This window comes from Melanostigma gelatinosum (assembly GCF_949748355.1).
Source record: "Melanostigma gelatinosum genome assembly, chromosome: 21".
In the NCBI taxonomy this organism is placed as follows: domain Eukaryota; kingdom Metazoa; phylum Chordata; class Actinopteri; order Perciformes; family Zoarcidae; genus Melanostigma; species Melanostigma gelatinosum.
In genome coordinates this window covers 12,674,033-12,686,676 of record NC_136654.1, presented here as the reverse complement: position 1 = coordinate 12,686,676, position 12,644 = coordinate 12,674,033, and the positions used below count along the sequence as shown (strand labels likewise).

Below are 12,644 nucleotides of genomic sequence, written 5' to 3'. Positions count from 1 at the left end.
AAAGAGTTTTTGGATGAAGTTGTTAAATTTGACTCATTTAGCGGCTAGCTTGTTAGCAGGCTAACTAGCTGTACCACCATGCTTAACGCTACACTGCTTTCAGAGATTGAGCTGAACCAGATGGTCCTGATGTGGGCTGACGATGTGCTTCCTCTCCACGAGAGGGTGTGGCTAAAGGATGATGTTGTTCATTGTGACTCACTTAGAGGCTGGCTACTTCACTAGCTAGCGTGCTTTCATGCTACACTGGTTACAGGAAAGAGCTGAAAAAGTTGTCACTCATAATTCCGCATAGCATCCAAGGACGCATCGAGGTTACGAGCTCTAGCCAATCACAGCACAGTAGGGCGGGGCTAGGTGGAACACGGCCTGTGGAATATGTCCGGCGTAATGCTTACTGTGGTGTGAGCGGAGAAGCCTGTGGTGGGGGAGCGGGTTGCACGTCTTCTGGGCTCCTGCTCCATTGCGTGGTTTCTATTCGTTGGTTATTACCTGGTCAGGATGATGGTGTGTGGTTGTGCCCCAGCTTGCCCACTAGCTAACCCTCTTGTGACTTTGTTTCTCTTCTTCTCTCTGTACTGACGTCCTCCTTTCTTCAGGGTTTGTGTGCTTCACCAGGCTGTTCTGGGACATAGAACCAGTCAGTGTAAGCAGCATGGACAGACTTTCCTATTTCATACCAGCACTATTACCCCATGACACCATGTTCCCCATCCTGTGATTCGCTGTTCTTTAGCAGACCTGGTTGCTGAAAATACATCTTGGTGTTTATTTCCATCTTGTTCTTAGTGTTGAAATACACAATAAATAATTCAGCATTTGCAAACACATTAACCTCATTGGTTAGAATCGAATTGTTCTAAATTCATATCCCGTAGTTGGAGGCTTTCTTTGTAGCCCTGTTTAACCCTTTCACTTCATGATCACACGTGACGTGTTCTTCCTGCTTCTGATTTGTGTTCCTCCCTTGTTGCTGCTGCTCATTTTGTGAACTGTTTCCATGTCTTCATCACTGTAGAATGTTGGTTAATAATATCCAGAGTGATCAGAGCCTGTTATGTGCTTGAGTGGTGAGTTTGAGTGAGCTGTATTGATTTGCCTCATCAGTTCTCTGAGCAAGTCATTGGACAGATACTGATCTGCACAATGCTGTAAACTACATATGTCACACTAGTTCTAATGTAGTCAGTGTAGATGACAACCAGTAACCATGATGTGGTTGTTAGATTTGTCTGTGTATGACCTCTGACCCCAGCATGTGTCATGCAATATTAAAACAACGGCAGCACGATGTCATTGTGTCCAGTAGTGTGGCCAATGAAGGACATTCATTCAACTGTTTTATTTAATTTTATCATCATTTTTGTTTAAAATAAGAAAAGAAAATGTCTTTAGAACTAAGTCAGCAAGTGGACTGCAGTAATGTTTACAAGAAAACACAGAGTTCAGAGCAAAACGATGGAAAGCTCAGTCAATGTCACATCACACACTTCTCTTCCACACATGTTGAGTTTGTTTCTGATGTCCAGATATTCAGCTGGAGCCGTCCGACCTCCGTCTGTAGCTGTGGAGGAGGAGCTGGTGGTCAGGGTTCAGTCACACACTCGCATCATCAGTGTGTCTGGTCCTTTGGTTCTCTGAGAGGTCTGAAGTGCTGTTTGCTGCTGATGTAGTATTGACGTGTGTGTGTGTGTGTGTGTGTCACACAGGGTCAGGGCGCCATCACAGAGAGGCTTCGTAGCCTGAGTATGCACGACCTCACACAGATCAGCCGGCAGGACGACGGAGAAGCAAACCAGCTCTACCAGTACAGCTCCCGCTCAGCCAACCCGGCCGCCAGGAGATCTCAGAGCACAGACGCCGGCGACGTAGAGGGTATGCACACACACACACACACACACACACACACACACACACACACACACACACACACACACACACACACACACACACACACACACACACACACACACACACACACACACACACACACACACACACACACACACACACACACACACACACACACACACACACACACACACACACACACACATATATATATATATATATATATATATATATATATATATATATATATATATATATATATATATATATATATATATATATACACACACACACACATGGTGTGTCACGGTGTTCAACATGATGAATGATTATCATACCCTGTTTTAAAGCCTTGAGATTGGTGTTTTGGCCGTCGCCATCTTGGCTTTTGCAACCAGTGATCATAAGTGACCATATTTGGACTGCGGGCGAGTTGTGTAGACGCTGTATACGGCTCTGGTTGCGACGGGTCAATCACTGTGTAGCCGCGCCCTAAAGCATCCCCTGCTTTATGGTCTGTTTGACTCTAAATGGACTAAATGAACATCATGCTGCATTGAAGAAGACTTGAAACTAGAGATTGAGACCAAAGGGGTCACCGTACGCTTGACATAAGGGGATGAAAGACGTGATACGCTAAAGTGTTCTATACACGACAGAATAGTGTACATAGACGGCTCTCATGGGGCATGTTGTCTCTGGGCCTGGGTGGCCAATGCCTGGTCAGCCATCGTCTTCATCGTAAATTTAGGAATGATCACTGGGACTGTGCATGTGGATCTAGCCGGGTAATATAACTACGCACAAACCCCAAACATGAAGGCATGTCTTCTACATTTAAAGAAGATGAAAGGCGTAGATCCTGATTTTCATAGTTTGCGGTAAAGCTCGCACACAATCAGGACGCATGCTCTTCCCAGCGGTAGAGATGTCCAGTGAGAATACACGTGCACTTACATCCACTCAGCAATCCTAGACATTCCCCAACCACCACGTTTCCACATCTGCTCCAGGATTAAAAGTACTGCAGCGATTGCTGTGTGTACAGCCCTGCTTCCAGTTTAAACAGTGTAACCAACGAGAGGAATAGCTGTTCGCTCACTGACTCCGTATCATCAGCCAAAGCACGAGGATCCGTGGGAGTAGTTTATGCTAAATAGTAACAAGAATAAGAAGACATGCTATCAACACATGTACGTTACATTACTCCCTTTTTATCTGTTTGATAAGATGACATGGGATAAACCAAAGTAATTCAGGAGGAACACCACTGATCATAGAGGGTTCAGAGGAGTCAACACTAACACAGTGGTTTGATATCTGCCTAACCTGGGAAAGGTGTCTTTGTCCGTAATTCGGTTTGGAAAATAGTGCAAATACAATTTTAGGCGAAACACCCAGAATATTTTTCCTAACTTAAGACACACAGACGATGCTATTAGTATCAATATCACTGGTTTGTGTCAATTCGCCACATCAGCTGGATATTTGAGCTTTTATGTTTATCGCTTTGTCTTTGTTGTCTTCCTTCCCTTCTAACCTCTCTTCTTTTCTTCGTGTGTGTGTGTGTGTGTGTGTGTGTGTGTGTGTGTGTGTGTGTGTGTGTGTGTACTTTCCAGCAGACAGAGGGGTTGAGTGGGATGCTGGTGGAATGTCAAACACACACTCTCTCTCTGTGTTCCTTCTGTCTGTCTATCTCTGCAACACACACACACACAGCCAGTGAGGCGTGGAGAGGGAGAGTAGGGGGATGGGGGTAGAGGAGACGACTGAGATGAATGTATAGGAGGAGAGTGAAGATGTGAGGGATGGACGGAGGGAAGCGAGGGCTGGTGGACAGCATTAGCATACTGAGAGAGGGAAAGGCTGGATTACGTATTCAGCTCAGCCAGCCGGCAGAGATGAAGGGAGGAAGAGATGTTCTTACCCTGCAACTGCTCTCTTTCACTGCTGTGCAGGCTATCACACACCCTCTGGTGGTCATGTTGGAGGTCCTCAGCTCTCAGGCAACAATGGTTTTCTCCAGATGAATGTTTTGTTAAACATAAGACTCAAAGGATAACTCTATTGATATTCCATATTGATCTTACTGTCAACAGATCCCACCAATGGATTTATCTTCTTACATGTGTTGTTGTGCATCAAAGCCTAAAATATCGTCTTGCTTTGTGTCATAGAGCTCCATTGTTCTCCAGAAACTACTAAAAATACGTCTGAGCCCCACTGATGACATGCTCCGTCATTACCATGAACACACACTCCAGTGTATTTTCACTCCGTCCCACACACACCGTCCGGCTGCCACAAATACTCACTAGCGCACCAAGTGGGGATCAATCCGCCGCTGAAAATAGTCCCCAACAAATGCAGTTTCCTGCTGTTTGGATGGATTTGTTCTTGTTGAACATTGGCCCTCTCTCAGATGGACCTGCTGCCCTGGGAATGCACAAAGAACATGCACCGACGTATTGCACTCTCCACTAACATGTTTCTGGAGCAATCCCTTTTCTCAAAAGTATTTTTGGGGAATATTTTGACTTAATCAGAGAATAGACAGAAACATGAGTCCAGAGGAGTCCAGAGGAGGGATGCTGCAGTTACATGGCCGGCGTCTTACATCCCCCACGGTCACAATGATTTTTCATTCTCAACAGCGGATCACTAATTGATCAAAGTGATCAATCTGCTTTATTTTGTTTCATTAACATTTTGAGCAGCAGTTTGCTTTCGATGCTAAAAATAAACTGTATAATTCATGTTCATGTCGAGGGCTCAGCAGATACCTCTGCCACAAGAGGATATCAAGCAGCATTAAGACAGAAAGAACCTGGATCAGTGCACTTCTTCTCAGGAGTGGGTTTGATGAGCTGGATCGGGTTGTTCTAGATCAGGGATTCCCAAAGTGGGGTGCGCGAGCTGCCTCTAGGGGGTGCGCGAGAGGAAAAATGTAATGGCGGTGCAGTCCTGTCTCCTAAAAATTACGTTCCCCCAAAACTAAAATGCATTCTCAATTACGTTTTACCACAAACGTATTTTCTCCCTGATTACGTTTGTGTTTGACGTACAAATACGCTTCTCATCAACATATCTTTGCCATACTCTAGTCTTTATTATTTTTCTGTGATCTGCCTCGCCTCTGCCCCGCCACCCACAAGTTATTGACCCGCGGCCTGTTCCGAGGGCTGACAGACCTGACGATCGGGTGCCTCGCGGCGGGGGCGGCTGGAGACCTCGCCTCCCAGCGCCAACGAGTGAGCGCCCGCCACTCGGAACCATAAAACCAAGTCCCGGATTTCACCCGGGGGACATTCTGGAGGTGTTGTGACCGGGTGATGTGCCTCGTTGCTGGGGAGGTATGAGCCGAGAGTGGCGGGGTGTTATGAGGTATATATTACAACTCGGTGTTGTTCCCGTGCGTGGATGAGCGCATTTCTGCCGGAGACAGGCGGCGTGTTGTGGTAGTATTCTGACCGCGTAATAGGGAGAAGGAGAGGCGGTGGTGGAGAGGGAAAAATGTTAAAGAGATGGTGGAATGTATGATTGGAGAGAGAGAAGCGAAAAAGTTGGACGTGATCCCGGTGTCCAACAACACTGTCGCCGCATCGATGCTTTGTCCGAAGACATCCTGGCTACATTGGTCGGTCGCGTGAAGAAGAGTGAGTTTTACTCTCTGCAGGTAGACGAGTCTACAGATGTGGCCAATCTGGCCAATCGTCCGTTACCTTCGTAACGTTACGTCCGTTACCTTTTCGAAGGCACGGTGCAGGAAGAGTTTTTGTGTTTTTTATCTTGTAAACAAACGCCACGCACGAGCAAACTGTTCTCTCATTCGTCCGATTTTTATGCGGCTCTGTTGCTTTTTTTTTTTTTAAGGTGTGTGTGTGGGGCTGGGGGTGCGTGAACCCGGTCGGGATGTAGAAGGGGGTGCGTGGCCTAAAACGTTTGGGAACCGCTGTTCTAGATCATCCAGACGTTCAGGAGAGCAGGGATGGAGTCATTGCACCGCCATGTATAACTGAGCATCATCTGCAGAACAAGGTCGAGAGATTTTGTGTTCAAATATTGCGAAGTGGAAAAAGCTGCTGCTGCTCGATAAATGATCAGTGCAAAATATTTAGTATGCAATGTCAAACTTCTTTGATCTTCTTCAGTTTAGCTGCGTTCTGCTATTTGAGGGAACAGAAGATGAAAGCAGACTCCGGTATAGAACGACTGAGGTCTGTGAGCTTCAGAGTCTAAGAAGAAGGAAACACTATTGTGTCCAACGATGCATCCGGCGTAGAGTTCACAGGTGGATTCTGACCTGTGTTTCAGAATGAAGATAAAGCTCAACAGCAGCTTGATGTTCTGAATACACCAGAACAAGACAACACAAGGCTGTGCCTCTTTTCTTCTTCTGGTGAAACGGAAGGAATCCAGCATTGTGATTGGACAGGCTGCTCCGGGTCTCTGCTGTTGGCTGAGTGCTGCTTAGTGAAGCCCTAAGCTCTGGACATGACGGGGAACTGGAGAGTTCGACACAGAATAGACTCGCGATTTGCTGCAAAGACTTGAATTTGTTCTCCACAGTCCAGACAGAGAATGTAGATTCCACCCTGGAACGTGACTGTGGAACGTGTCTCCTGTGTTCCTCAGCGTGCTGGGAGACGTTGGATCTCATGGGGGAAGACGAGCTGTAGCTACAGCTACAGATGAGCCGTGTGCACAAGTAGCAGGACTGGAATCTTTAATCAATGGACCTAAAAAACGAGGCTCTGGCCTGTTTTTGCCTGTTTGTGATGGATTCTGATTCCCATTGGACCGTCACAGACAGTATTCAGTCTTCAGGGCGTTTCTGATCCTGTGTTGGAATGTGGGCTCTCGTGTGAAGCTGGCCTCCGTCTCATCCCGCCCCGCTTCCTCTGGGGAAGGGAAACGTTTCTTCCAGCTCTGGAGAGTGGGAGGTTTTCTCTAATTGACTCCAGATGTGACAACAGCAGCAGCAGCGGGAGCTAGAACCAGAACAAATGGAAAACACGTCGCTGTTTAAACACCAGCTCGGCTTTAGAAAACACTGATTGACACCAATGCTGCCGGGGCAGAGGGCGACCAGGTGGTAATACTTTAGGTAACAATGTTGTCCCTCGTGCAGGAAACCATAGAAGAATACAGTTATTCTCTTCTACGAGTCCACAACAATCTTTCCAAGATAAGAAACAGTCCATCGCAAGGAAACAAGTTTGAATGTAATGGACAGAGTAATTCTAACGATTCGATTATCAGAGAAATTAAATACCGTTGGTCCATTGATCCCTTTCTGACGATGAAGAAACCTTCTGGACGGCTCCCTTACTGCTGCCATCACGCGTTTCACGTCTTTGTTTCACTTCGTCTATCACAACCTGCATCGCTCCAATCCTCACGCGGGTTCCAGAGTGTGTGCACGCGGCACAACACGTAGCGTGTAGCGTTAGCTATGCTAACAAGAGACAATCTGCCACACAGCTCTGTGATCACTCTGCACACCTGGTGAGAGCACGCTCGGACGCTGCAGAGCGCTGCTGCTGGACTTCACTTCTCTTTACTCATCTGAACTGAAGATGCAGGAAAATGAATTATGGATTTCTCCAGAGATGGTCTTGATATATGTAGCTGTGGCACATTAGTGAACATTTGCTTGAGGGCTAATAATAGGTTTGTTTTTTGGAAAGAAGGCAGCCAAACATGTAAATGTGACATTGTGATGTTAGAGCAGTCTGTTTGTAGTGAAGGCCGTGCAGTGCAGTGCAAATGAATGAAGCTAAGTTCGATCAAGAGGATATCCTCATCCTCCTCATTAGAACCTGCTCTTGTTTGAGGGATCTGTAGTGACTATCCTCTAATCCTGCTGCTACAGTGTGTTCTCCTCGTGAACCCGCTCTAGCTGTTGTGCTTCTATGGAGCACACAGGGAGGCAGCGGTGGCTCTGCTGGCTGTCTGCTGCCCTCTGCTGGACCGGCTGCCTCCCTCCCTCCTCTCTACACAGGCCTGTAACCACAGTGTGGAACCAGCCATCAAGTTCAGCAAATGTACTTTCATTGTCACTATTTTATGTGGAGGTCAGAGTGTGCACTACTAATCTGCTTTCTTTCTGTCATTCCATCTTTAATTTCACAATTTTTCATTTTCTCTTTCTGTCTTTGTGCCACGTTGTAATGTCATCTTTCTGCACTGAGGCAGCAGGTTGACTCTTATGACAGCCTCAGCAGTTCTCTCTGATGATATTATGAGAAGAAAAGAATCAACAATGCTTATTATTGTTGTATGTAAACAAATAGCAATGCAAAAAGCTCCAAAATCGTGAAAGTCCATCACAGCTACACAATGAGCTGAGCCATTACCTTCCATTGACAGCTTCCATTGACAGCTTCCATTAGCTTCCATTGACAGCTTCCATTGACCGCTTCCATTAGCTTCCATTGACAGCTTCCATTAGCTTCCATTGACAGCTTCCATTAGCTTCCATTGACAGCTTCCATTAGCTTCCATTGACAGCTTCCATTAGCTTCCATTGACAGCTTCCATTGACAGCTTCCATTAGCTTCCATTGACAGCTTCCATTAGCTTCCATTGACAGCTTCCATTGACAGCTTCCATTAGCTTCCATTGACAGCTTCCATTAGCTTCCATTGACAGCTTCCATTAGCTTCCATTGACAGCTTCCATTGACAGCTTCCATTGACAGCTTCCATTAGCTTCCATTGACAGCTTCCATTAGCTTCCATTGACAGCCTGCTCTCCTGACATCACTAACGTGACCTGCAGTGGACCAGGATGGACGGCTGCACACTAGAACATGATCATTTGTGCAGATTGATATTCAGCTTGTTGGTCACATGTTGTGATGAACTGCTGTTTCCTCTTTTACTCGTGAGGGTTTTACAGTACAGATAGCAGAAGCGTTAACTCCAGACCTCGATACTCCGGGTCTTCCTCATTTAGAACGGGGTTTCGGGGGGGCATCCCTACCCGCCATTCAAGTCTGAAAGAGAACCCCTGCATCCCTGATAGTGAGCCCTTTATTATCTCCACCAATCACACTCCCAGATCCAGGAGCAGGGCCATGGAACAGAACCGTTACTTATTCAGCCTGTACGTTTGTGAGACGTGTTCATCCTTACAGCTTCAGTTATTCACACATGGCGTCTGAAACACTGATTCTGTGTTTCAGTGAGTGCTGATGTGTGTGTGTGTGTGTGTGTGTGTGTTTCAGACTATTATGACCCGGAGGAGAGGACTGACGAAGAGGCCGAGGCGATCTTCTCTGAAGACGAGGCCGTCACTCAGAAAGGACTGAGACGATCGCAGAGTGTCAAGATCACACGATCCAGAGTCCGCAGAGACGTAAGTGTCCCGGTCCACACGGCTGGAGGCTGTGTTCAGATAAACACAGGACACGACTACATACGCTATATGTATATAATGGAACATAAACTCAGGTGTACGGCCACGTTCATAACTGTGTTATTCTGTCTGCAGGCTCGTTACGGATCCCTGAAGATTAAAAGCAAGAAGAGACCAGCGCTGAGCTCTGTGAACTACGGAGTGTGAAGAGAATACAGCAGACACACACACACACACACACACACACTCAGACCTCGCAGACCAGTGTGCTGATTGGTGGATGGTATTCCAGCTCTTCTCCGTCTGACTTCTCACTCTGCTGATCTCTGTTGTCTCTGATGAGCTTCTGACATATTTATTACTTAATTCATCCAAAACTGGTGACGCCACCAGAACCTGCTCTCTGGGAGCTTCAGATGTTTTTCTTTGGGTTTGATGGCGTACCGTACCTTCTTCCATGGACGTGTGTGTGTGTTTCATTTGTTGTTCGTTAGAATTGGAGTCGTGACGTTGTATGCGTGCAGTCTCTTAGATTGTTGAGGCCTTTTGTTTCATTTCGTGCACGCTTTGTGTTCTTACTTTCTAATAAGTCATCGTTTTATGAAGAGTTCATGAACGCTCAAACTAATCGCTCTAATTAAACAAACATTCTTTAATGGCTTAAAGAACAGTTCAATCATTTACCTTTGGGAATCCTTTGGGCTTTGTGGCTCTTTTATTTGTCAGAGAGACCGTCACTATATCTGAACCCAAACACAATAGCATTCACACCTGTTGATTATTATAGTGTCATTTACATGTTGGCCACTTGGGGGCAGCACAACAAGCTGAAATGGCCCTTTTTTATAAAGTTGTTGCGGCGAACGTGTTGGCAAACAGTTGCTTATTTCACGTCCTGCAGACACCAAATATGTCCAATACTGAACCTCCTTTAAGCAATTCACAAGAAAGTAAAGTACAGCCTTGATCATTTCAGTACACTCTGGGGTTCTGCTGCTACAGCCTCACCGGGTCCAACAGTGACCTCCGGTGGCTGGGATGTCACGGAAACCGACACTTGGGTACCAAGTCCATGCCAACATTTCGGAAAACGTGACTACCTTTTTGTTTTTTCAGTACCACAGGCACTGTTAGCTCGAGGCTAACGGCGGACGCAGTAAACTCACGATCGACACACCCTAGTTTCTCCCTGATAACACTACGTGAACAACAAATCCATCTTGGTGCCAACGTTAGCGGTTAGCAGCAGTCCTGCAGAGCCAACGTTAGCGGTTAGCAGCAGTCCTGCAGAGCCAACGTTAGCGGTTAGCAGCAGTCCTGCAGAGCCGACGTTAGCGGTTAGCAGCAGTCCTGCAGAGCTGACGTTAGCGGTTAGCAGCAGTCCTGCAGAGCTGACGTTAGCGGTTAGCAGCAGTCCTGCAGAGCTGACGTTAGCAGCAGTCCTGCAGAGCTAACTGCTTTCAAGCTCTACTCAGTAAACATTTGTATTTGGTGAATATCGTGGTGTTAAAATGTGATCTTGTAAGATGTGGTTTTTGGAGAGAAACTTGATTAAACCCAGTTGTTTGACGGAGATGTCTGCTTAGCAATATGAAACCGATATTAGAGAGGGAATTATGAGCTTTAACATCCTAGCACTAGCTCCAACTGTTTATTTTTTACTATGGTATCAAATTGGGTACTGAGAATCCCGGGGGATCCCCCGAGAATCCCGGGGGAGGGGAGGCTCTGACATGAACTTTAGGAGGCTGGACCAGCAGCAGATGAACACTATCCTCGATGCTGTCAGAGGAGGGGGAACCAAAGGGAAGAGAGAACCAAATGAATGGAACACGGTGACTACCGGGATTCTCTGTGCAGACCCCCAGCCTTCATAAAGGCCCAGAACTCCCGCTCACTATTAACCACCGTTTCCTGCTTACGCCTGTATTTTTATGGCCGTGTCCTGATCACACGCCTGGTTGTAAATTTCTTGCTGTTTTTTTTTTTGTATCAGTGAAGATTAGTTTTAGCTATTTAAAGTGTGTGTGTGCGTGCGTGTGTGTGTGAGTGAGACGTTTGAATCAAAATGAGTCTTTTATGTTAACCACCTGTTTTTGCACATTTACCTCCCAAATCTTTAGTTTTCTTATCAATGCTGTTGCTTGTCATCTCATGATTTATTGAACTTTGATCACTCAAGATGATGGATGCTAATACTAACGGCCCTCTCGTGACATTTAGAAGTTTGGCTGGTTTGTGTCTGCTGTAAATGACTCACTGACGTAGCAGAACTCGTAGAGACCTTGAGGCCGATACAGAAGAGGAACAAGTGCTTCCATGAGTATGAAACGCTCCAACATCTACAGCAGATTTTGAAGCCACGTGTTCATCGCAAATTATCATTTCTGCACAGCTATGAGGTTAAGTGCAACATATCTGACCGCATACACACTGCACATGTGTAGTAATATGAATCTAATGAATCATATAAAAGTGTCCGTGGCTGCTTTACCATTGTACCATGCTGGCATGGTAGGAATGGGTTAATAACTGAGTATACATAATACATATCTTCAGACAGCACATCATCAAAGCATGACATGGTCTGAGATCCTGGAGCAGAGCTTTCACCCATAACAAGCCAAACCACCTCATGTCACGATGCCTTTAATGCTCATAACTGAATGTTGATACCAAAGCTTCACGTCCTCACCGGAACATGTGTGGCTGGATGGTTTTATTATATGTGGGTGAGATGTCTGGTGTGTGGATTGTAAATGCAATGAATAAAAAAAACATTTTTGATGTGATGTTTCGTCTGTTCCTATCATTTATTTAAAGGATAATCTATACATATCTTTTTACACAGGATATTCTCATTATTTTGGTTGTTGCTCAAAAACCCAAGCTCTACATAATGACATTTATCTATTCATTCATTTATAGCACTTTTCAAAACAGCAGTTAGTGCTTTACAGTAAATAAACAAAAATGCATGATAGTACACAGCATGAAAATATACGCTTTATGCTGTATTGCCTTCCTTTCATTTGCTGCTTTATACTCGTTTTTTTTAATCGGCTTTGTTCTTAAAGCTCTGTGTGCTTTTACCTGCCGGCTTCTCTGCATTAGGATACACGCTTCTGAACTCACACTGGTGATGACTTAATCAAAATACCAAAAAAGTATGCTGCAACAATGGCATTAATAAAATCCCATGGTATATGTCATAATAAACATTTCATCATATTGTATGCCATTAAATTTCATAAAAAATAGTCGAATATGCCATCATATGTAAAAAAAAAAGATATAGAAATAGTATGTATAGTTGCCCATAAGACATACAAATATAGTATAGTAGCCCATAACACTGAAAAAGATATACAAATATAGTATAGTAGCCCATAAGACTCAAAAAAGATATACAAATATAGTATAGTAGCCCA

General features: G+C 45.3%; 1 protein-coding gene across 1 annotated transcript in view; it reads left to right on the top strand.

Moving 5' to 3' along the window:
* Positions 1 to 12,005, top strand: part of reep3b (receptor accessory protein 3b) — a 43,807-nt gene extending 31,802 nt beyond the window's left edge. Inside the window, exons 6-8 of the mRNA XM_079293487.1 lie at positions 1,710 to 1,875; positions 9,083 to 9,213; positions 9,349 to 12,005. Coding sequence (XP_079149613.1) covers positions 1,710 to 1,875; positions 9,083 to 9,213; positions 9,349 to 9,420 — 369 coding nt within the window. The 3' untranslated portion in view covers positions 9,421 to 12,005. The remainder of the gene's footprint in view (positions 1 to 1,709; positions 1,876 to 9,082; positions 9,214 to 9,348) is intronic.
* Positions 12,006 to 12,644: the final 639 nt, after the last annotated feature.